Genomic DNA, 26,391 nt, shown 5'->3' with positions numbered 1-26,391 from the left:
AGCAATAAACATTTAGACACACAGTGTGAATTGAGTTATTGTTCTCCGTGGGGGTTTTCCCAGAGTTTGTTTCTCTTTTTTGGGAGGAGAACGTGTCAGCCCGGTCCCCTCCCCCGGGTCTAGCTGGAAATGGAAGTCTCCCTTTCGCAGCGATTGTCGCGAATCCTTGACAATAGCCCCTCGCCTAGGTTATCTCGCAGCAACTTCCATTCAAGAGTTGGGGGGAGATTCACATTCAAGACAATCGGACTGGATCGAGGGGTAAGAGCTGCGCCTCCAGCCGAGGGAGCCGCCTGTCTGGGCTCGCAGGGTAGGCGAGGGCCTCTCGCGGGGGTCCAGGTGGGCTTGGGGGGGCGGGAGCAGGGGCGCTCGGTTTGGGGATCGGCGCGCCGGGCACCCCGCGCGCGCGGCCGGCAGCCTCGTTGGGAGCGAACTTTGTGTCGCCCGCGGGTGCGGCGGGGAGGGGCGGGGACCCGGAGCCAGCTGGGGCCACTCGGGGCGTCCCCGGCTTTGCCGGAGGAGGCGGGGGCGGGCGCGCGCGCTGCGGTCCCGGATCGGGGGCGGGGGCGGCGGTGCCCGGCTCGCACCCGACCCAGCGGCCGCCGGGGTGGGCCGGGGCGCGGTGCTGCGGGGCGGTGCGGCCTGGAGCGCGGGCGATGGGCTGACGCGCAGGGCCCGCGGCGGGGGCGGCGGCGGGGACCGACCCGGGCGGGGGCGCGCCAGCTCCGGCGGGGCGGCTGCGGGCGCCGCGGGGCGGGAGGCGGCGCCGGGCGCGGAGGCCGCCTGGTAGGCCACGGGCCTGCGCCGGGGCGGATGGGACGCCGGTTCCCGCGGACCTGCCGCCTCCAGCCCGAAGTTCCTCGGCTCCCCGGGAAGCGCAAAAAATAAAAGGTAATGTGTCTTTGTTTCCCAGTGGCCATGGCAGGGCGACATTGATTATGCAGCACTTCTCTTTCCGTTTTTTTTCTTGCTGGGCTGGGGCAAAGGGACATTCCACTTCTTCTGGACTGGGGGCTTGGCGTCTTTTATTTCGCTTATGTTACAATTTTGAAATACACACCCCACGTGGGGCACATACTATGCTGCCTGCTGCTGCCCTGCCCCCTATACACACACTCTTCCCTTGGGCACCTCAAATCGCACACTGTCTCATTTACCCAGGGAGGCAGGAAAGGACATTGCTGTAGGTAGAGCTTGATGGGTTTTTTTTTTTTAAACATTTTCTGGAAGTGACAGGGGAGTCCCCGTCCTTTGGGTGCAGGAGAGGGCGTTTCAGACAAGGGTGGCAGGAGGCCGGCGGCTGATCGCAGGCTGCCTGGGACCGCTAAGATGGACTGACTGCCTTTTTACATTCCAAATGGCTGCAGCAAGTTTGATGCAGAGAAAAGGGGAGTGGAGAAGGGGAGGACAGGAGGGAACCCCCTTTAGCACGTGCTCATTTAAAATTGGCTAAATGCATCGCTTCTGTATCGTAGGCAGCTGCCCAAATGCTGGTGCATGTTGAATTCAGCAAAGATTACCCAGTCCTGGCTGCTCTGAGCGCTGTGTGGGCTGCCTGTGTGTAACCGGCAAGCCGGTGCCTTTCTCCACTACCCCGTTAGCAGAGTAACTGCTCAGTGGATTCAGGCGTATTCTGCGAAATTTCCCAGGGATGGCTGATCTAATAATAGCTCTGGCGGTGGCTTCTTAATACACATCCCCATTCTGAATGATGCAGCCGTGCCAGCCCCCCGGGAAGCGCTGCTTGCTGAGACACGAGATCCAATGCCTGCCTGCCGGTAAAAGACTCCCTGACCCCACCATGAATGGAGGAGGCTCTGTCTCCCCTATGAATGGAACATCCCAGTAGAGGCTGCTGCTGCTGTTTCTGGCTTCGTTCAGACACTGCTGAAAGGGTTGCTCGGAAAACCTACATAGGCACATTTCTAAATCCGAGCTATTCGGTGATGACAGCCTGTTCCATTTTGGACTGACATCTGCATTTACCTGATTGAGGGTTCCCTTCCTCCTCTGCATCCGTAAGTGTCGTCCTTTTCCAAAAGCGTGACTGCTAAGTGGGAAAGCACCAAAGAGCCCAGATTGCTGAGTTCATCTCGGGAAGCCAACGTTGAGTCCCGGGAAAGTACCCAAGGAGTTGCAATAGTCTGTCCCTTAAACTTTATGGAATTTAGCTATGCGTACCATCTTTAATGCACACAAAGTGCTTTTGCTGGGGAGGGGAGGGGGGTGGACACATTTCATTGTTTTATTTCTGGTCTTTAAATGGCATCAAGCCCATTCATTGCCATAGCATTTGGCCTCGTTTGTGGTGGAGCATAACTTGAACAGAGCTGGAAGACCAAAGCCTCAGATCAGCAGAAATCTGGTTTTGATTCTCCAAGTGTTACTTGTCTCTTGCAACCTCGAATGTCAGGAGATGAGCCAGCTTGGACATTGTCTTCTCTTGGATCCATTCTGCTGCAAATGAAGTTTGAGTTTCTTTAAGGCACAGCAGGAATGAGGGTCCCATGGCAAATAGGTTTGAACCCATTTGGTCCTGAGAGGTTGAATAGCTGTAATTAATTTAATTGGAGGCAATATTTGGACATGCTTTGAAATCAGCCCTGCATTGTCCAACCAATGAATAGAATATGTTGCCTGCAGATAACTTGGAAAGAAGTAATGCCTGATGAAGAGAGTTGTGTGGGTAGAAGTAACCTTTTAGACAAAAGTTAAATAAATCTTCTTTCATTAAAGGGAAACAGTAGGAATGAGGATCAGACAATCTCTCCACCCTCTTTTGTTCTGGCCAAGTGTGATGTGCTACTACTGTTGCCATAGTCTTTTTGGCATTTGTCTTGGACTAATTTTATTAATAAGACTTGTTATTTATGGCACTGGGTCTCTGTAATTTGAAGACATTGTTGCTGAGTCCCCTGAGAGCCTGGCAGGTGGCTAGTGCCATTAGCAATGTCTTGTCATTGGGGAAACTGAGGCCCCTTGAGGTTCAGTGAGTTGCTGATTTCATAATCCATGGGAACTGCATCCCAGATGTATACAACCTTGGGTTTTATTGTTACAGCAAAGTTACAGCCTGAGGTCAAAGAAACAGATAAGAAATGAGTCCTTGATTGGAACTTGGAAGAAGAAGCATGGTGGAATAGCAGATAGCAAGAGCTGTCAAGGAAAAGACTCTTGAGTCGACCTTGCTGAGGGGGTGAAAAACATGTGATTGGTTTGTGGTGGAAAAGAGAGTGATGAGAAGGAAATTTCAGGAAATCTCTTATTCAGGGGACATGCCTGGCTACCTTTGTCTTTGAGTAAGTGTGGGGCGAGACCTTCTTCCAAGATCATTGCTGGCTTTACTGCATAAATATACCACTTGTGCTCACACTGTTTTTGCCGGCATGTGTGTGTGCAAAATGCTTGTAGTTCTGTTCACATGTGTCCTGCAAACCATATACTTATCCCTTACAAGAGCTGCATTTAGCCCGCCACACCACACGGAATGAAAATACAATGCAACAATTTACAATCTAAAGCTTTGGAAGATCAAAGGAACGGTATAACTTCTGGAGAATTTCTAGTTCAATATGTCAAGGCTTGCTAACCGCTAACTAGCTTATGAAGTTCTTTTAAGCTACACTCTACATAGTTATCCGATTGTCTTGAGTCTGGGTTCACTGGTGACTTTAACTCATAGCTTTCATTTTTTGTGTATCACTTGATGTGATGATAAAATTTCTGGCAGAAATTCTCTGCTTAGGTTAACGCATTTTGAAAAATCTCAGCATTTCAATTAGAAGTGATTTCTAATGCCTGCTGATAGGAGGGCAATAGGGTAATGATCTTCCAATGATTATTCAATCTAAACCCTAAAAACTACATTCCTCTTGAGATAAAACAAGGAGCCAGAGAGGAGCTCCCTTATCTTAGCAGGATCCCTAGGTAACCCAGGCCCACATTCCCTTGTGACCTCCCCAGGACACTACTTTTGTCCATGTCTCCCATCCAAGCACTAACCAGGCCCGGCCCTGCTTAGCTTCTGAGATCAGATGAGATTAGGCGTGTTCAGGGTGGTATGGCCATAGACCCACTGTGTTCATTTCTGATTCTCCTTCTTCCACTGCTCTCTGAAAATGCCATGAAAGTTACAAAACAAGATATTAGATGTCTCCAAAGACTTAGACATCCAAGTGAGAAAAGGAAGAGAAGGGATTAGTGCATTAGTTGTGTAGGGTATGTAGATACTTGAATTTTTCCTATAATGAGCAATATCAAACAGTTGGAACATCTGGGAAAGGTGGCTACTAAAACTCTGATCTGTTGAGCAAGGGTGAGCTGGGAGTATTTTATCTTGTGTCGTTCTCTCTAGCTGTCATCGGACTGAAGTACACTGGTAGTATTTTCCATTTTTTTGTTTTTGCTCTTCCTAGAACATTTCATCTCCAGAGCAGGCACAATAGCTCTTGGAACCCTGGGCTTCAGAGTCCCCCTTGCACACAAAGGCCAGCCGGTTTCACTGTTCTCTTCTGGGAGAAGTTTTCCACATCAGCATAAATCCAGCTTATCAAAAATTCTGTCCACAGCAGTTTCCTTTTAGTTCCCTGAATCCATCACCTGCCACCCTTTCCTCTGTCCCGTGGGATCAGCATGTCTTTCTCTTATAAGGAATAATTTAGACACACCCTACATTGAAGGCAGCCAGCTCCACCACGAGTAGCATTATCCTAAAAATATCTATCATTGTTCCTCTCTTACTTTTACAGAAGATGATCAAAGCTGTTGCTACTGTTTAGTCAATTGCACTAAGGCTTATTTTGGGTGCTAATGAGTGTCTCTGTGTGTGTGTGTGTGTGTTCAGTTCTTAATTATATCAGTGGAAATCGGGTATCTTCCCCCCAAAGAGAAATACTCTTCTCTTTGAAGATGGAAATTACTGCTAAGAATAAAGACCACAATTGTTGGAAAGTAATAGAAGAATATGAAAGATCTGGTTCAGTTCAGTGGACTTATTACTACCAAATAATCGAGAAAAAATGAGCTGGTGGCCTCCGTTTGAACTGGACAAGTAACCTCCTACAGATGCGCAAGCCTAACTCACTCCAATTCAGAGACAGCTCTCGGGGGATCTAGCTTGTTAGCAAGCACACTCTCTATCACGTGTCATGTTTTCTAGGTTTTGGTTTTAAAGGTGAGCTTCGGCCATCCCATGATGCAATGCAAGAAGAAACTTGTCGTCCATGGTCAAGGGCATTGGTAACGCATACCTGTAGCTCCAAACTCTGCAACATGCACGTGCTCCTTCTTTGCTCCTGTCATTTTAGCAATTATTTACCAATATATGGCTACTGCCTATTTTTTGTTCACATCATACTCAGTACGTTTACCCTGCTGCTCATGATAAGTACTGTGGCCTACATCCTTACTGAGTAAGCAAATCACAGAGTGAATGTATGATACCACACTCCAACGTGGATCCATTCAGGTGTCATTAGAAACCTGAAAACCCAGTGATCTAAAGTATAATGTCCCTTGTTCGGGACTCCTGTGTCTAATCTTAGCCTGTGCTGTGATGCGGCTCTTCTTTCTCAGTTAGCAATGCTTTACAACCTTAGAGTCTGGATCCTTGATCCTAATGCAAAATACTAAACATGTTAATGGTATTTTTCACTTCAGATTGGCCGAAACCTCTCCCCCCAAACTTGAGGCTATAACTCTACAGTTTCTACTAGAATCAGCGTGGTCTTTGGTGTTGCAGGCTTCCTCACAGGGCTCTTGCCTTCCTTTGTCTTTGCCGTAGGAGGAATGCATGAAAAAAATGGCGTGTAATGGCGAATTAGATTGATAATGCATGACAGGGAATGGAAATAATCATTGGCCAGTCGCCAGGCTGTGCCATTCATGACCATAAAATGCACAATTACGCTCTCACCACATGCCTGGGAAGAAGTATACAGATGTGACAAACCCAGGCTAGGAGACCAAAGAGTGCAGGCCACGCACAGCTGGGTGACAACACACCTGCCAGGAATGCTGGCTCACCCATCCCTGCTCCTTCTGGCTACGGCCAAGAAATACCCCATATTTACTCCTCTGTTGCTCAGAGAAGAGAGGGGAGGGTGACGAGGACATGAAGCAGACATGGAGCGGAGCACAATGGACGGCAGTGTTCTGCCTTCTCAATCCCCTTTTATTGGGGTGGTTGAGTGTTTTGCAACAGAGGAACTGCAGAGTGACCAGTAGCACAGATGTAGCCTGCAGGTCTTGGCAGGAGGGAAGAGATGTGCAGAAGGCAACAGTGGTGACGGCTACCGTGGGCAAGGGCTGCCTGGCACGTTCCAAGTTCAGTGTCCTCTATGAACCCCGTGCACATGTGATTAGGATGATTGGTCAGGTCAAACATTTTTTTTTAATTTTATTTATTTATTTATTTACTTTTTCACAATATTATGGGGCACAAACATTTCGGTTATATAAATTCCTTTTGTACCATTTGAGTCAAAGTTGTAAGTGTGCCCATCCCCCGGATAGTATGCATTGTACCCATTAGCTGTGACTTTATCTGTCCCCTCCTCCCCCCCTCCCGCCTGCTTGATTTCCAATGAATGTTAATTTCTTATGTGCACGTAAGTGTTGATCAATTAGTTCCAATTTAATGCTGAGTACATGCGGTGTTTGTTTTTCCGTTCTTATTATACTTCACTTAGAAGAATAGTCTCCAACTCCATCCAGGGTAATACAAGAGGTATTAGTTCACCATTTTTTTTTTTATGGCTAAGTAGAACTGCATGGTATACATGTACCACATTTTATTAATCCACTCACATATCGATGGGCACTTGGGTTGTTTCCACATCTTTCCAATTGTGAATTGTGCTGCTATAAACATTCAAGTGCGGGTGTCTTTTTTATAGAATGTCTTTTTTCCTTTGGGATAATACCCAGTAGTGGGACTGCTGGATCAAATGGTAGTTCTTCTTTTAGTTCTCTGAGTACTACCTTCCATAGAGGTTGTACTCGTTTTGCAGTCCCACCAGCAGTATAAGAGTGTTCCTATCTCTCTGTATCCATGCCAACATTTGTTGTTTTGGGACTTTTTGATAAAAGCCATTCTCACTGGAGTTAAGTGATATCTCGTTGTGGTTTTGAGTTGCATTTCCCTGAAGATTAGAGATGTTGAGCATTTTTTCATGTTTTGTTGGCCATTAGTCTGTCTTCTTTTGAAAAGTTTCTGTTCATGTCTTTTGCCCACTTTTTAATGGGATTGTTTGATTTTTTTCTTGCTGATTTGCTTGAGTTCTTTATAGATTCTAGTTATCAGCTCTTTATTGGATATATAGCATGGAAATATTTTCTCCCATTCTGTAGGTTGTCTATTCGCTCTCATGATTATTTCCATGTCTGTGCAGAAGCTTTTTAATTTGATTAGGTCCCATTTATTTATTTTTGTTGTTTCTGTGATTGCTTTTGGGGTCATCTTCCTAACCTTTTAGAGAGATGGCATGTTAGGAATGCAAGGGTGTATGTAGATCAATTTTGCAAATGAGGAAGAGCTTACAGGCATGGAGAGATCACACCAAGGTCTCAGCTGCTGCACCAGGTCTGGAATCCCAGGCTTCTGACCTGGATTTACAGGATGCAACACAGTGTGGCAGAGAGGGGACTGTGACATCATCTCACCCTGGGTTTGGTGGCCTCACCAGCTCTGCCACTTACTACCTATGAGGCCTTGGGTGAATGACGGAATCTCTCTGAGCCTCAGTTGTCTGGTTTATAAGAAAAGTTACATTCAGAAGAGCAAATGAGATAATACTTGAGAAGCATTGAATGATCAAAAAGTATGAGAGACTCTTAGAGTAAGAAATTTTGTCTCTGTGTTCGCCTCCCCCACTTGGCTTACTTATGCCACTGGAAGTCTCAATAACACAAACTTTGAGGGGCCTTAGAACCCACTGGGGTGCAAGAAGGTAGCTGGGTGTGAGAGTGGAGATACTGTGGAAATAAATGGTGCATCCTCACTTAAAACATGGAAATGAGTTTTATAGAGAGAAGTAGCATAATGGGAACAGATGTTAGCTTTGCTATTTCCTAAGTGTCACCTAGCCTTCCAGAAAGGGCTCTGCAGGTAAAGGCATGACCCTAGCAAGCCTTATCTTGTCAGGAGCAGGGAAGGTTTGTGAAGAATGGCAGATGACAGGATGGAGTAGAGTCTCCTGGCAGTGAAACGGAATGAGAGAGGCCAGGGCTGTCCTGCATCTGGGGTCTCCCATGAGTCTCTGAGATCAAAGTAGAGAGGGTTGGTTGGGGGAGAGGAAGGAAGAGAAGACAGATGATTTTGCCTTTGCACTAATGGATCATATCACCAACCTTTCTAAAAATTTTCAATTTTTAAAAATGATCAGAAACGCTCTTCAGGCTTTTATCTTGAAAAAACCCTAGAATAGAAACAAGAATGACCAAGGTTGTGTCAACGAATGGCAATGCCTTCCCTGTCTTAATAGCAAAGGCAAAAACCCAATCACTGCCTAATATTCTTTGGTTACTTCCCATTCGTTGCCATTAATTAGGAAGATTTTCAACTCCTACTTATTTAATGTATTTCACTCCAGTAATTAATGCAACAAGTTAATGGCAGAAATAAGCCTGGATGGCGACTACTCTGGAAATACTGAGATAGTTTCCTTGTGGTATGAAAAGCCAAAGTGCCAATTTGCATAATTTTCATCAAAAATTATTTAATCACTTAATGACCTGCTAGGTGCGAAATAAAATAAATCAGAATGAGGGAGGAACCATCTTCCGGAGCCTGATTGAACAGGCAGACACAGGCAGCAGAAGAAAAACATTACACAGCAAGTACAAACAGGGAAAGTATTTATAGAACATTCTCTCTGCATCCAAGACTAGGATATATTTTAGATGAACCCTAAGGGACAGCTTATGGCCATCTTTTGCCTGGACAAGGTGGGGTGTGTCTGTCATTTTATGGAGAAATTATAAGCTGGTATTTGTTTGTGGTTCCCTCCTTGCTTTATTGTGGAAAATATGGCTTTTGTAATCCACAATGATTTCATTTGCCTGCTTTTCTGTTCCTAAGGTTACAAATTAGTCAATAGAGGTTTTGTGCTATTTCGATACCGAGATCTAAACTTCCAACCTGGAAAGATAGCCAAAGACTCGGAGAATAATATCCCAAAACAATCCTTTGTTTCTTATGCAGCTAGATTCTTCTTTTCTTGTTGCCAATAGAACCGATCACCCTCCTTAGAGCACTGACAAAACTCAACTGAAACGTTCCATGCACTGTTAAGTTTCAGATTGTGATTTTTGGCTTTGCGTTGGACACAGAGAAAAACCAGTGCTCAAGCACCCATTGCTCCTTGTTGGTAAGGTAGACGCCCTGGGGGAGCCCAAATCCTGCAGCTTCCCCAGCTGGGACCCTCCCAGAGTGAGGTTGTGTGTCAGGCTGGCTTTGAAATGGGTCACTCTGGGTTTGACCACTTAGCCATGTTCCCTAAATACTGTTCCCCAAAGGATCCTTGCTGGCTAGGACTCCAGGGCTTGCAGATGCTTTGGTGTGTTTCCCTTTGTTGTTCCTTAGCCCCACCTGTGGTTTTCTGATGACTCCTCTTCCCCTTCCTCCTGAGGCTCAGCCCTCATTGTCCTGTGGTGACTCAGTCACCGCGCCTGCCTCACGCTTCCTCTCTGCTCCACTGCGGGGATGCGGCTGGGCTGTAGTGAGCCTTTTAAATCACATTTCTCCAATGCCTCGGTCACACGTTGTCCTCCCAGGTGCATTTAGGGCGAGGTGCCCACTGAGTCAGCATCATCATAGCTCAGGACCGCCTGTCTGTCCTGAGTCATTGTGAAATCAGTGTAGTTTGTCCCTTTGTCACCTTCCTACCCCTCACCGCCATCTGTCCACCGCTTTGTCCCCCTTCGTGCCTCCATTCCCAACAGACCACAGTCCTTAGCATGGAATGAAAGGCCCGTCACGATCGAGTGGCTTCTTATTTCTTAAACTTCCTTTCTTATGTTATCCTTCACACACATGCCTGCACCCTCACCTCTCCACGAGCACATTTGACCTTATCTGGACCTCAGGCTTTGCAATTACTTCCCCCCTCTTTTTTTTTGAGACGGGGGTCTCATTGCTCTGTCCAGGCTGGAGTGCAGTGGTGCAGTCATAGCTCACCATAGCCTTGAACTCCTGGGCAATCCTCCTGAGTAGCTGGGACTACAGGTGTGCACCACCATGCCTGACTAATTTGTCTATTTTTTGTAGAGACGGGGGTCTCACTGTGTTGGCCAGGCTGGTCTTGAACTCCTGGCTTCAAGCAGTCTTCCCTCCTCAACCTCCCAAAGTGCTGGGATTACAGGTGTGAGTCACTGTGCCCCGCTCACCACTGTAGCTTTTTAAGGGAAGGACTGTGTCTTCTCTATGGTTGAACCCACGGCACCCAGCTTTGTGGCTGGCATTTGGGAGGGGCTCAGAATTGCAACTTAGTAACTGCTTGTCACATTCCCACGTGCCTATGAGTGCTGTTTCCTGCTCAGCCCAGTGGCCCTCCCTGTGGGTGGCTCTTGCCTCTGCTCTGGTCTCTGCCTTCTCTTTGCCTGTTTCTGTGTCGAAGGGCAAGAGAATAGGGACAGTGTGACAGCTCTCATTTCTTGTATGAAAGGGGCAGCCTGGGAACCACCAGCTGGCACAATGGCAGAGAGTGTTTGAGCACTACAAGTTCATTCATTCATTCATTCACTCAGTCATTCCACGAGTACTTATTGGTGTGCCTCCTAGGTTCCAGAAATGTCTCAGGGAGGAAAACAGAGAAAGTCTTATCCCCCAGGGAGCTTGCCTTCCAAGAGGAAGGGACCGACAAAACACGCCATCAATAAGTAAAAGACAGAGGATGCTACAAGTTGGTAACTGCTATAATAAATAAATAAATAAGCCGGGCGCGGTGACTCACGCCTGTAGTCCCAGCACTTTGGGAGGCTGAGGCAGGAGGATCACTTGAGCCCAGAAGTTTGAGGTTTCAGTGAGCTATGATGATGCCACTGCACTCTAGCTGGGGCAATAGAGCAAGACCCTGTCTCCAAAAATAAAAAAAAAGATATAATGTGTAAAAACTTAAGTGATTGCTCAGAGTACAAAGAACTCTGTTGAGATGTACAGTTGCACAAATGGAAGCTTCCATATCATTCTCCCAATGATCTCTTTTGAACATGTGAAAGAGATGTCTCTGACTTTCATATTTTAAGCAGATTTATTGATATGTCATTGATATATAACAAACTGCACATATTTAAAGTGTACTGTTGCATATACGTTTTGACATACGTCTACACCCGTGAAACCGTCACTGCAATCAAGAACTGTAACTCCAGACTTTTAGTCAATCATTTTCACTGGGAATCTTTTATGTGTAAAGCTCAGTGCTGGGCACTAGGAAGGTTGTGACGTGCCATCATTGTCCCTCCCTCATGTCTTGGTCCTGATTTAAAATTCTGGCTTTCCCCATAGCGTTATCTAATCACAGACTCACTTCTGGGTCTTTTTCTAAAGGTTAGAGTGCAAATACACTGAAGTTTGATTGCCAAAGGGCTTGGAGTGACATGGTGACCTGTTTGCCACCAGTGTTGCCAGGTGCACCGGGAAGGAGCAAAGATCAGGAAGCTGCCGTCTTTTAATCAGCTCCGATCCAGGCAAAAAAATCTCTCTCCTTCCTTCTTTCATGGAAACGGTCCGAACAGTAGGCTCGGTTTCAGCCTTTTCTTTCTTTTTTTTATGAGTAGTCAACACAGTGATTATCCCCTGCTGAAAGCTCTGAGAAATGTTTCTGTGTCCAATTAGAATTCTTGATTTGACTAACAGATACAACATAACATCTTTATTTCTGTAACTGCTCACTCATGATGTGCACCCTGGATATTTTTAGCACTCCTGTTTGCCATGGTCATTGCATTTCAAGGCCCCGAATGCTTTTCTGTGACAGCATTTCTGCTGCGAGGCTTGTAGACCTCGGAGTGGACAGGACTGGGGGTGGAGGGAAATCTTTGAGGTTTTGCAGTTTCCCTCTCATCCTTTTCTCCCCTCATTTCCCGTAGTCTCCCAGCCTCATCCCCTACCCCTGTGGTTACATGGTGTTGGGTAACAAAGAGAACAGCTCTGCAACTTGTCCTCTCCCGGGAGCTGCTGCCGCAGAACCAGGCGCCCCTGGGCGGGTCTCTGTCTGGGACAGCTGGCCAGTGTTGGAACCTCCCCCAAGATGAATGGAGGGAGGGATCTTCAGCGCAGCTCCTTGCAAGAGTGAGCACTCCCTGCCAATGACATTCTAGCAGAATCCTTTCCAAAGAACTCTCTTATCTAAACATAAAGGCGGCAGCCTCCAGCCCAGAGGGACTGCCCCGTACTGATGTCAAAATAGCTGTCACCCCTCCCCTCGGTGGAAGCACTACAGGTCCCCAAGCTCTCCTCCCTGCAGCTCCGTATCAGGGTGGGGAGAGGTAGGGGCTTGCTTTCGACCTCCCAGAGCTGGGACCAGGAGACCACCCTGCAGAACTGGTCTTCAAGTTCTGGGGCACCTGTATTCCTCGGATGTGTTTTGCTGTGATGCCACTGGGAATTTGGTCCCATCTGAGAGTCTTACTGGGGTCAGCTGTGGGGATGGGGTGCTTCCTGCTAAATGCGGCAGGACTTGGCATCTGACCACTCAGGCCCTGGATTCTGCACCTGGGACCCGGTGGCTGCCTCATGTCTAATGCAGATTCAGCCAAAGCAGGTGGCCTGGTGAGCCATACCAGTTGCTTAGGTGGCCATTTTCCCGCTACATGTCAAGAGCCATCAAAGCCCCAAGGGTGGAATTTGGAAAGCTTGCAGATGGTCTAGAATGCCTACTTTCGGCCCCACACATCCCTGGGGAGTCATGGAGCGTATGACTGTAGTATAGGAATACACAGACAGGATCATTTATGGGAAGCAGAGCCCATTCTCGAACACTCTTCCCTGTGTGGCCCTGGCAGATTGACGTCGATTCTGCCTGCCAGGTGGTCGCACAGGTATATGAACTAAAAAGAATGCACTTGTTCCTGAGCCTGAGTTTGGGGGCATGTTTCTACAGAACAGGCAAATTAAAACATATCTCACCGAATGCAAATTGAGTTTTACGGTACCTCTATTATGAAACTGCCCTTGAAATGATACATAAGGGTATATGCTGTTTAAATATATATTTATTAATTCATGAAAAATATTTATCGAGTGTCTATTAGGGCAGTCACACCATTCCATTTCAATCACACATATTATCGTTCTAATGTCAATAAAATATTTACAATTGTGAAAACATTGTGTAATAAGACCCATAGTTGTAAACAGCGCTGTGTCTCTTCCCATAGGTCACACCGTAAGCAAAATATTAAAAATTAAAATTTGAAATGACAGGTTAAATTAAACACTGGAGCAAAGTAGGCAGATTCCTATTAGCAACACCGTGGAGGCTCTTGGTTATGAAGCACACAAATGCTTTCCTAGGCCTGCGAAAGACTTGTGCAACTGTTCCACACAGCTTTACATTTTACATAGAGGACATTCAGTTGCACATTTATACAAGAGAAACTGGTAGGATAAAAAAGCAGAAAAACGTGTGTGTGCCTATTAGTCTGTAGTGCAGTTTTTTTAAGCCTTCTGAAGCAGCAAGTGAATGTTGTGAATATTTGTTCCATGAAACTGTATGTCGTATGGAAACAGGAAGCATTACAAGTGATACATCAGTTGCTAGAATGCTTGGAATTCTTGTTTTGGGGTAGATATCCTCGTCTTCTACATCACAGCTTATTCGACGAGGGAAAGGGATCTTAGAGCCCATCTGTCTGGTAATCCTTTCTACAACTACCCTGGCTCATGGTTTCTGGCCCCTTCCTGATCATGAGCAGTGATAAGGGGGACCCATTCCATTTCGAACAATGATGCTTGTTCAAAAGTTCTTCCTTCTATTGAATTTGAATGTGTCTTCTGGAATTTCCATGCATTGATTCTATTTTTTGCACACCGAAAGCAAAGCGCTTCTCCTTGCTCATTATACGCATCCAGTTACCAAATCCTCACATACATCCCTCCAGATGTGCCCGGGACAGTCCCAGTTTGTACCTGTGCTCTCCGTGTCATCGCAGTGGCCTCCTTTCTCACTCACAAAAGTGTCTTGTCATGGCCAATAGATTTTATGGTCACCCTACAGTAGAGCCTACGATGTCATAAGTTCCGTATGCAGTTTTTCCATCAGTCCCGGGAAGTCGTGGGGTAAAGGGGTAGCCTGCCGTGGTCTTACTCCAGCTTCTTCTGTTTTTCCTACGTAAAATGTGGTACCCAGAGTTGGACCCAGAGTTCCAGAAACCATCGTAGAACACGGGGTGCCTTGTCATTCCCTTATTCTGGATGCTGAGCTTCTGGTGTGTGAACTAAGAGTGGGGCACAAAACCATCAACAGTATGATCCCAAGTTTTACATTTCGAAGCTTCCATCTGAATCTCTCTGCCGTCTGTGAATTTGCTAAACATGCCTTCTGTGTACATTTACAGATCGCTGGGGGAAATGCATGTACTGAGACAGACAGCTTATATTTGAGTATCACGTTGCCGTTTTCCAAGTGCTTGTTGTGCATCTTGTTAGGCACCGAGCCCCAACATTTGCCATGGGAACCCTCTTCCCAGACTCCCCTCCCTTTGGCCTCACTTATGGTGAAATTGATTTGATAACAACTTTCAGCAGCTACTTACTATTTTGTAAGCGATGTGGTCATCCTCAGACCGTTGGAGCCTCATCTCTGCTTTCATAAATAGGGTTCTGTGCTATATTTCTCACTGCTCCTTGCCCACCCACTGCTCTGTCCCCCAGCTCATTGCATGACAGAAGTTTCCAGAACATGCCATGTTCTCTCCATTCAAGCCTTTCTTCCCTTACCTGGCCTCTGCCAGCTGTCCTGTTCTGCAGACAACACTTGCACCAGGTAAGAGTTAGGGTCTCCCCTGACCCCACGCCATAGCGTCTTGTACCCATCCCCATTGTCACACTGATTACTCTGTACTTGCCTGTTAACTTGTGTATTTTCTCCATGGCTCATAGAAACGCCTTAAGTATAGAAACAAAATCATGTTCACCATTCTATTACCATATCTAATAAGATGCCCGGCACATAATAAATAATCCATAAGCACTTGAGTAAATACACACTGTGGTGAACATTTTTACATATGATTCTTTAATTCCATTTCTCTGATTTCATTAGTATAAATTCCTAGAAGGGAAATGACTGAGCGAAGCATATGAACTTATTAGCTATTTGCATTCTAGTTTTAGTTTATTTCCTGTAGGGTGTTAGTGGGCTTCTAATTAAGTTGTAATTATCTGCTAATTAAACAATTTTATCTTTAACATATTAATCCCTCATTATAGGTGTCACTATCCCCTCCTGAAATTGGCATATAATTTTTATTTTTGCTTTGGGGGCTTTGTGGAGTACAATTATTATTATTTTTTTTAGAATTATTTTTAATGTAGTCAAATCTATAGATTTTTTTCCCTTTGGGCTCATTCATTGCTTAGGTAAATATAATAAATAATCATCAAATTTAACTTTATGAACCACCTGGGATTTACGTGGGGGAGACAGGTGCAGTTAGTTTATATTCTTTCAGTGCTATCCCTTCTTTGTCTTCTTGGCTGAGAAGGTTGAGACCAAACAGGAACTGAGTGGTTTAGCTGTTCATCTGTTAACAAAAATCCACTGACTCCAAACCATAAGTCCATTTCTTTCCATGCTCTTCTAGCTTTGAACATTATCTTTAAAGATTCTTCTGTTGTCCTTAGACTGTCCTTGTTTTGAACATCAGCTTCAACTTTCCAGCATCCTTCCTACAAACTTGGGGTGCATTGAACATATTCCTCATAGGTCATGTGCCTTTGATGCTTTGTCTATGTTTTACTAAAATCCAGTCTCCTTTGGGAGTTCTCTATGCACATGATACTTTCTGTTCTTAGGATGTCTCAATCTTCACTTTCTCATTTAACTTTATTATTATTATGTGATCAAAATTTTACATTGAAAGTCTGCATCTCAGACAGACCATATTCTCTTTCGATCTAAAGAGTCAACCTTTTCTCTTTTCTTAACCTTATCTTTTTCTGGATTTTTTAAAAAACTGTCTGGGGTCCCCATCGAACCCTCTTTGTCTATCCTAAAAATTCCAAGTACAGTCATCAAAACAAAGGAAAGGGTAGATATTTGTCTTTTCCATTGGAAAAAGCCTCTTCATTCTACTCCAAACAAACAAACATATATACAGCCTCTGTCACTCAGATACTGAAGCCACAGCTCCAGTGTGGCAAAGAACAGGTGTCACTTTCTTTCTTCTTTTTTTCACTGTCCCCACAGGGGAGCAGCTGGACGTGAGGCAGGTGTATATATGTTCCTACTGCTTATTTGCATGTTCCATTTCTTTGGAGTTTATACCTCGCTCAGCTGCCCTGGCAGGAAGTCTGCATGGACACGTGTGCTGTGAATAAGAATGACGTGTGTGTAAGAACAGTACCTGACACGTCATATGTCGATATTCCTAAACCTCCTCTCTTAAGCCAACTTCAGCATTCCTTCCATCAGCGATCAACGGTTAGCACAGGAGGACCCTGGGGGCCACTGGTGCCGGGGAAAATAACTGGAACTCCAAGTCCCCTGTCTGGTTGAACACCCCGTCTCTACGTCCAACCAGGGCCCGTGGAGCTCCATTCTGTGAAGTCCCAGAGCTTGCTCAGTGCTAGGCAAAGCCACCCAAACATCACCTGCCCAGAACCAGCCTCCTTGCCCACCCTACCAGAGCCACAGATGACCTGGCATGGTTGGACAGAAGGCTGCAGCCCCTCCCTGGCCATCCTGTAGGTGGGCACAGCATTCCGAGTTCTGCAGTCTGTATGTGTATAGGGACCAAGGCCCGTGGCCCCCTAAAAGTTTGCTGAAAACCACTGACATGAAGCAGATTGCTTAATAGGAGAAAACGCATACAAACTTATTAAAATACCAAATGTGTATACACGAGAGCCTTCAAAATGAAGACCCAAAGATCCAGGGGGAATTGTCCATTTTTATGCTTATGTTCAGTAAAGTGTAGACAGCCATGTAGAAATATGATTGGACAAAAAGGGTATGATCTGACGTCCTGTTTTCTAAAGATACTTTAGCAGTGGCGGACCCCAGAAGAGACTATCCTGTTCTTATTTTTTTGGAGGTATGGTCTCACTCTGTCACCCAGGCTGGAGTACAGTGGTGGTATGATAGCTCACTGTAACCTTGAATTCCTGGCCTCAAGTGATCCTCCTGCCTCGGCCTCCCAAAGTGCTGGAATTACAGGTGTGAGCCACCGCACCCAGCCATAGGTGTCCTGTTCTTTAGTAGCTAGTTGGAATGTCACACAGAAAGCGCTGCTGCCTACCAGGAGCCTGGAGGCCTTCCTGCACCCGCCTGCCACCCACGTGTGGCTTGCTGCTCTGCGCTCTCCAACGTGGTGTCCACGGTGCGTGACCTAACTCCGGGGCCCGTGCGATTGCACCTGCCGGTGTCTATTTCCTTGTGACCATTTAGTCAGAGCTTCCAGACACGGGGAGGGTGATGGTCCACTCTGGCCCCTGGGTTGACGTGCACCTGCTGAACCTGGGGCCTTTCACATCTGAGATGCACCTGTCCAACATCCACGCCAATGGCTTGTCCTCAAACTGGGATGTCAAGTTGCAAGGTGAAAAGCATGCCCTTCCTCCCCCACAGCCCGAAGCTGAGCTTTGGGAGGGGGAGCTCCTCTTCAGTGAGATCCCGTTAGACCATCGGGAGAGTGTCCTGGTTGTCCCCACCTCTTATGTGCCCAGGTGCCCTCTTTGATGCCTAAACTTTAGGCCCAGAAACTGATTACTAATGTTTCCTGACACTGGGCCCTGCAGTACCCTGTGGAAACAGTTCAATTGCTTGTGCTATAGGACTTGTGGCTTGAACGCACACAGACCACCGGGTCCTCACACCGGGGACTTCTCTTTTGCCCTCCCAGAGAAAACCCAATTTCCTCCGGCCGTGGGTGGAGAAGAGAGACCCAAGCAGCAGCTGGGTCTCTCGACTGTGCTTTCCAGAGATTCTCCAGGAAATCACCCACCCCGGTTACGACCTCGTGGAATGCAAACTTGCAGAGGGCTGAGCTTTGAAGAATGCATTGCTCTTTCCATCTTCTACGATGTCACATCGTCGTGTTCCTTTGTTTGTAGTAGAGCCACTCGCTTAATAACTATCATCTGGGTTTATAAACAACAGCTGTATTCAGCAGCCAGGAGCCTCAAGGACACACCTGTGTATATTCTGCTTTTAAGTCTAGGAGGGTCATGATGAAGACAGAGGTGGAATAACTTGCCAGAGGTCATGGGGCAAGAGAGGGACAAAGTCAGTGTCTCCGAGTGAGACTTCTAGTGTCTCGTACCTGGATTGCCTTTCCTGTCATTGTCTTCTTACTTTGGAGACCCCACGTGCCTGTAACCTTTAAAGACTGAAAAGATTGTAAAGTTTCAGTGGTTGTCTCTGTTATTTCCATGGTGAAGGCGAAGTGTGGGCAGGGAATGGATGAATTTTTTTAAATAAATTTCATTGTGCATCTTCAAGGTTTACCTCATAATAGTATGGGATGCATAGAGATGTATATAGAGACCTAGATACAGAGCAGATATGTAAGATGAACAACTCTAGGGAGATCTAGTGTACAACATGAGGACTGAAGTTAAAATTATACTAGGGGTTTGTTAAATAGGTAGGTTTATGTGCTCTTATCCCATAAAAAAGTACCTACGTGAGACGATCAATATGTTAATCTGCTTCACCATAGTAACCATTGTACTAACTATATGTATCTCTATGGATGAATATTTTTAACAAATTTTAAGCTGCCTGAGGTCCTTTCTGTTTGTGTATTTCCTGTTGGGTTGAGTTTCTTGAGGCTACTGTGAATGCGTTGTGTTCATGCATCTTCTCTGGGCAGTTCTTTAATGATTATTGAGATTTTGTGGTCTTGCAACTTTGGGCTACCAAGAGTGGTCTTCATTTTTCTGAAAAGGAAACGGAAGTGGAGAGAAGGATGTGACACTTGAGGTGACCCAGAAAGCAGGAGTTCCAGGGGTGACTTGTGCTGGGAAGTTGTCGTCATGGCCTTGGAATTTCCTTCTGAGCCACAGAATGGCCGGGGTCAGAGGGCAGATTGTAAGGTGCTGTTGTCATGCATCCGGCGTCCTCACCATGCTCCCTGGGTTAACAGACCGTCCTCGGGGAAGATGTGCTGACAGTCTTAAGTCTCTGTGCTAGGGTCTTGGCCTGGATGCTTCTGAAATCTGAATTTTCTGTCTGATGATAATGTTTTAAAGGACAGCATTGCAGGTTGTTTAGGGAGTGTTGGTAATTTCCTTAATAAAGCGTGTCTTGAAGTGTTCGTTCTTTGTTTTGTGCAATTCTAGTGAGTTATTAATATTTCTTATTTTATTGTTTCATAAATGTATTGCCTCAAAAATGAATGCGAGTCACAACTCCGTAACTCACTTTGCACAGAGATGTAAATAAGTAGGCATGCAGTAATTAGGTTAAAAACATTTTTTGCAGGCCTGAGACTATTATGGTAAACAGCTCTCTTCCCTCGCCCATCCCCTCCCTCAGCTCCACTCCCCAGTGTCTTCCCAATAACAGTTTTAGCGTAAATTAGCCTCAGGAAACTGAGGAAATATAACAAGTGTTGATCGACTACTTTTTAGTTTTTGTTTTTTAAAAAACGCATGGTTTTTTCTGAATTCAGGATCAATTTGCACAACTGCATTACATTTCTACAGCCTGGGCAACATAGCAAGACCCCATCTCTACAAAAGATTTAAAAAACCAATTAGCTGGGTATGGTCATGGCACATCTGTAGTCTCAGCTACTCAGGAGGGTAAGACGGGAGGATCACTTGAGCCCAGGAGTTCAAGACCAGCCTGGGGGATATAGTGAGACCCCCCATCTCAAAAAATAAAAATAAAAAATGTTATAAACAGTGGAACTAGGATTATTTCTTCTGAGCTCTTCTCGCACATGTATATACCATGGTATATAAATTATTGGCAAAACACAAGAAAAGGGGGAGAGAAGATATCTAAGAAGCGGCCAAAACAAAAGGACAAAAAGAAAAAGAATTGTAGTATGTTGAGAAATAGGTTAGAAGCAGCATATGAAAATAGGGTTGACTTGGTTTTGAATTTGAAGGGAAAATATTCTTAATAAAGCATATTTGGTGTTTTCTCAAATCAAAATGTTGGTACTGTCTTTAAGAAAAGGCTTCCCAAACCTTGAGTTCTACTTTTTCTCTACCCCTGGGAGGTGTGGGCAGCAGAATGGTTTCAAGGTTGCCATCCCGTGACTGTTTCCAATCTAAGCCTAAGCCAGAACAAGTAAATTCACACCCTGAGCTCAGTATCCTGCACGTCTCCTGAAATGGCCATTTGGGGGTTTGTCCTTGCTAATTATTTTGTTTTTTAATAATGCCCGGAAGAGGGGACTCTCCTGCCATATTGGAACAACAGTTCTCTCCACCATCGTGACTATGTCAGGCCATTGTAGACAGACAGCCTCAAACATAGATATTTATAATTCCCCTTTCCAGAATCTATACTCTGGGAATCACCTCTGGTCACAAACTGGCTTCCCACTCATTCTGTCTGCAGGGCGAGAATGGATCAGATATTCAGTCTCAAGTATACTGTCCTATGTGACAATGCAAATTCTCATTCATATATTAAAAGATCTGATTTTGTATGTTAAAAATATAGGCAATCTAAGCAAATTTGCTGGGAAAGAAGTTTCTCAGTTTTTATTTCCTATAGCTTACCTCAAACAGTGTCAATCATCTTTCTAGATACAGTTTCTTTTTCACACTTTTTTAACTAAGAAAAAAAGGAACAACATGTTAAATAATATTGGGGGGTTGGGAACCTCCCTTAAGCCTAATACCCTAGCAAATCCAATCAACTACTGTGTTTTTATTTTTTCCTCTTAATCTCTGTTCATATGCATGACAATTAGCACACATATTTCATAGCCTGCTACGGTCACTTAAACTAGTATCCTAAATGTTTCCATGTTTATGCAGTCTTTGCGATTCAGAGTGTATCTGAACAGCCAAGTTGGATAAATTGGGGTGGGCACCTCACTTTCAGAATAACACTTTGGCACACATCCTTTAGAATCACAATGCACTTGGCAAGCCCTCTGCTTGGTATAGAATTGTACTGCAGCAAGACGATTTATAGTTGGAATGGTCACCAGCTGACATCTCTTGAGAAGCCTTGTTCTCCAAAGGATTTCCTTTGAGGGTGATGCCAGAGGTCTAAAGAAAATGAAAAAAAAAAAAAAAAAAAAAAACGGAAAGCAGTATTATTTTACAACTGTTAGTATTCAAAAGAAAATTTCAGTGTTCCTGGCAAGACAGACAAAGCTACAGATGTCAACTCTTTCTCTGTACATACCCAAAATGGGGCACCTTTTCGGAACTGGGGATGAGAACAGGAGACTCTGATCTTACTTGAGTAGGGAACAACACACAGGTGTTCCTTTGGGAAGCAAACTGCAGCAGTGCTGTCAAAAGAAAGTTGTGCTTTCGAAAACATGGTGGTTCAAAGGTGAGTGTCTGTTTAGCCTCATGGCTCTATGCTGATGTTTTGCGAGGACATTTTGCTTTCTGTAAGGGAGGCATTAAAATACGGAACGTGCTCAAAGATTCCCCAGGAATTAGTGTTGAGGCTTTGTTGAAGAGAGAACTTGGAAGACTTTGGGTAGATACTAACATCTTGATTCACAGTGACTTCCTTACGTTGTTCAACAGATAAGGTGAGACCATTTAATGTAAGGAGAAGTAATTTTTTTTTTCAGATGAAAATGTGAACCTCAGGGTAAACTTTTAAGTATGGGTGTGAAATTTGTGTGCTTTGAAATAGTTTGAGAAAATGATAATGCTGCTACCTCTTCTTCACTACTGTGATTAAAACTTTATTTGATCCAGTAATGTCTTTCAGATACCAATTAGTTTGCATCACTTTATTAGAATGTGAATAAGTAACTCAAGAGCACATTTATGCCCTTAACCTTTGACAAGAAAATGAAGCTCAAAACTTAGTGTTTTAAAGATGCAAAGGACAAGCAGAATTTCTTTCTTAAAACTCTCCCCATTCCCAATTCCAGAGAATTTTCTCAAACTCATGATAAATGTTTTTAAGAGAATTTCAAAATAATATGCTGGATGATCGTATCATTTTCCTTCTTAAAACTTTCACTCTTTTAACCTTAGCTTCTTTCTAATGAGAACTGACTCGCTCTAGCTCTAAAATTATATCCAAAGCACCTGTGCAACTGCTATTAACTGCCCTATTGAAACTTGAAATTAACATTTTGGCATCCTTTTTTGATTAAGGAATTATTTATATGTGTTGGCATAGCAGCAGATATTTTGTAGCCTAATTTAAAATTGAAGTGGCTTTCATTGAATGAAGATGGGGGAATGATTGAAAGGAAGTTGATAGATTTTTTAAAATTAAGTTTCAGTGTGGATGCTTACTGCATGCAAGGTTGATAGATTCTAATAGGACTTGAGCCTGTTTTCCTGCTAAGGCAATTAACACCTGAAGTTAAGAGTTCAATGAGTAAATAAGGACTTTGCAAATACCGTCTCATAGCCATAGCTGCCAGTTTTGGTTTGTGTGTGCAAAATGGCAAGCATTTTTTTCCTCCCATTTTTAAATCTCCTTTAATCGCTTTGTTAGAATGCTTAGGAAGATGTGAAACTTTTCTTGCTGATTTTTCTCAGAGCTGGGGACTGCAGAGTCATTATCATAGTTCAGAATTAAGAGATGGTTGAGATTCGCCTCATGCAAGCAGGACATGCTGTTTTGATTTAGAGCCCAAAACAAGAGAAATCTGACTTGATGAAAGCGTGCTAGGGTGGTTTCCTTTGAGGAAGGAATAAGGGAATTTTCTCGTAGGTTTCTATGACAGCTTTAAACATGCTGATGGTCAAAGAATAATCCCCGTGGAAGAAGAGAAGAGGCACTTTTCCGTCTTTCCTGGAGGGGGCACTCGTGAGAACTCCGATGGCCGGGCAAAGAGATAAGGGCAGGTTCTGCTCATGTGCAACTTTTCTTTTCATCTGTTTGAAGTGACCATAGCTGGGGAAAAGGTGTCTTTAGTGGGATCTATGGAGTCATGTAAAATAGAAGGGCTGGAAGGAACCTTATGGCTCATCTGGTGCAGAAAGTCGTGTTGGAACCAGTTGGATACCAGCTTAGGAGAGTCAATTGCTACATTTGTAGGAATTCGTGTAGCCAGTTGTAATAGTGTGCCATTATTAAATGAATAAACTTATACTTAAATACACTGTATTTAAAAAACAAAGGTAATGAATACCCAAAATCCATCACGTCTTGATTATTTTACTACACTTTACTGTTCTCTGTGCTGTGGAGGTTATTTGTGTCTGTTGTATCTGTATTTTGGAAATAGCATCAGTGTTGTCATGACAGTAGCTTGAAATCAGATGTCGTGATTTCTGCAAGACAATTTACGGTTAGAGGGGTCGCCAGCTGCCATCTATGAGAAGCCTTGTTCTGCAAAGGATTTCCTTTGAGGGAGATGCCAGGGCTCAGCAAATGCTACAAAGCAGGCTTTTTCCTTCCAGAAAGCCAGTTGTTAAACTCCCACCAGCAGCCCACTGGGCCTGGCCCATTCATTTTTGTGTATGAGACTGGGGCACAGAGACCAACAGAGACTTGTCCAAAGTCCTGCACCTGCTGTTACTGGCAGGGCCAACACTAGACTTGGGTCTCCTGGTACCTGTCCCAGGTGCCTGTCTTTCAGTTACACCGCTCAGAGATATCAGTGCTGAAAGGCACAAGGAACATGGGTCAGGTTTAGCTGTGGGCACTGGTCTCCAGGGCTCCTCTGTGATTGGTGACAGCATTGTAGGGAATCAGGTCAGCCCCGAGGAGGGGACAATTAACACAGAAATAAAGTCATTGCCGGATGGATGGTCACCTGCTCTCTGGTGGATCATCTTGGGGGAAGAGGAGGCAGAGATGGGATCCTGAGCTGTCCCTAATGCATGGTGCTACAATTTGCTACAATTACTGAATGGACGGATGAGTAAAGAATGAGTAACAGCGCCACCTGATTGTATATTATGTACATATTTGCTGATTTATTTTATGTCTCCCCCATTAGAATGTGAGCTCCATGAGGACAGGGACTTTGTCCTGTGTGCTGCTATGCACCCAGCTCCCAGAACAGTGCATGGCCCATAGCAAGTGTTCAATAAATATTTTCACCTGAATGAATGAACCTATTCTGCCACTTCTTGGCATTGTATCATGCCAACTCCCAGAGGACGCTTTACCCAGAGGAATATGCCTGGTGGAGTCCACCGTAGGGGACCCTCTAACCCTTGTCCCGCTGCTAGACTCTCACGACCACCGTTTCTCTTCCCTCTTAGATGACGGAGGGCCGTCGATGTCAAGTACATCTTCTTGATGACAGGAAGCTGGAACTCCTAGTACAGGTAAACCGCTTTTGGTCCACTTTCTAAGTTTCTGCGGACGTGGATGTGGTTCAGATGTTGATTCAGCTGGGGACGGAGAGGGAGAATGTGAACTGTTTTTGACTATCTGTTAAAATCTGGGGGAGAATGACGAGGGCACACCAGGGTGTATAGTGTGTGTGCTATTTTTTGCCTGTTCTGTGTCTGTACACATTGGAGCCTGAGGCATTCAAGGCCAAATGTGTATCTAACCTATTGTTACAAATCTCTAGAAAAGGAAATTGCACAACTGCGCTTAGCTATTCCTGCCTGGAAGGAGTTAACTACAATGTAACCTAAATAACTCTTGCTGTAACTAACACTGATTTAGTCTTCCTTGCTCAGAGGGGATAGAGAATATTAATAGTTCATTCTTTTCAAGTTCAGTTTTCATAGTTGAGAAGAAAGATGGATGATCTCTGTGCTCTGTCTTCTCTCTAAGAGCTAAGCGACCCCTTCTTGCCCCATCCCGGGGGTCAACATTGCCATCCCTGTTTAGCATCTGGAAACACTGAGATCCAGGTAATCAGTCAGTTTGTCCCTAACTAAAAACACATCAGCATCAGCAAGGTCAGAGAAGTAACAGGAATCAGAGACCCCCGTCTTGGTCAGCTTGCTCTTGGAGAGATCATTGCTCAACCCAGAACCCTAAAGAATGGTGATGTTTCCAAACCTGACTTAAAGAGTTTACCATTCCAAATCTGTTGTTCTATTCCAACTTTTGTTACATTTGCTTGGTGTTCTCAAATGTCTGTGTCAGGTTCTTAGGGCGTTGTGTGCCATCCTCCGTCACATTTTCCTAGGAAGAAGCTACAGTTCATCAGGAAGGGGGGGTGGGTTTGAAATGGTGCCCACCTGCTCGGTCACAGGGGACATGATCCTGCTTCAGTGGGAAGACTCATGTACAGGTGCTCGTCTGATATTACCTTGTACTTGTTGCTTTGGTTTGAAAACATTCAAATTGATGACTTTAAGACTTAATACTAGTAATAGGAGTCAAATGATAAAAGCTTTAGAGATGCAATATAGAAAACAGAGAAACTAGGAAAAGGCTCATAATTACACTGTACTGATTCAACTACTATTCTCATTTTGGTGGGGTTTTTTTCTAGCATTTTTCACATTTATATTTCTTGCATGGTTGTAATCATAATGTATGTATATAATCCTATATATTTTATTTTTCACTTAATGTTGTCTTTCACTAGTATTTTCCAAGTTACTGTAAATTATCATCTTTGTGAATAGCTGCATAAATTCCAGAAATGGATATGCTATTATTATCTAATCATTCCCCCATTTGGGTATAGTTAACAAGTTTTGTTTTTGTTTTGTTTTGTTTTTTACAATTTTTTCACTAGTACAAGTAAATGCTGTGATTCTCTTATCCCTATGCATAGAGTTCTCCCACATTTTGAATTATGGCCTTGTTAGGCTAGATTCCACAGCCTATCATCCTTAAAAGTCACACTTGTGGTTTGGATTTGGGGACTAAGGCAATAAAGTTGAGCAAGTTCTCTTTAATTAGCAGAATCATTAACTAAGATTAAGAGTCAGCGTGAGGAATTTATAGGTGAGTGACCTGGCGCGTTTTATATGCTTTTCTTAAATCAAAGCTTGAGGACTTAGAGACAAGCTCCCTTCTGGAACAGGAAATGAGACTCCAGTGGCAGTTCTCTGGGCCAGCCTGCCTTGAGAAAATAGGAATGGGGACAGCTGAGATGGACTTGAGTCACAGAAGATATATTTAATCG

General features: G+C 44.6%; 1 protein-coding gene across 2 annotated transcripts in view; it reads left to right on the top strand.

Annotated features, from left to right (window-relative positions):
• Positions 1-789: 789 nt before the first annotated feature.
• The window catches only part of FRMD4A (FERM domain containing 4A), a 181,977-nt gene continuing 156,375 nt past the window's right edge, over positions 790-26,391 (top strand). Inside the window, exons 1-2 of one of the 2 annotated variants that reach the window (XM_045533701.1) lie at positions 790-891; positions 24,554-24,619. In XM_045533701.1, coding sequence (XP_045389657.1) covers positions 24,554-24,619 — 66 coding nt within the window. In that variant the 5' untranslated portion in view covers positions 790-891. The remainder of the gene's footprint in view (positions 892-24,553; positions 24,620-26,391) is intronic. The other variant, XM_045533693.1, reaches the window with a different exon arrangement.

Source organism: Lemur catta, chromosome 1 (genome assembly GCF_020740605.2).
Source record: "Lemur catta isolate mLemCat1 chromosome 1, mLemCat1.pri, whole genome shotgun sequence".
Lineage (NCBI taxonomy): Eukaryota > Metazoa > Chordata > Mammalia > Primates > Lemuridae > Lemur > Lemur catta.
Note: the sequence above shows the minus strand (reverse complement) of the source record. Positions and strands in the feature narration are given on the sequence as shown.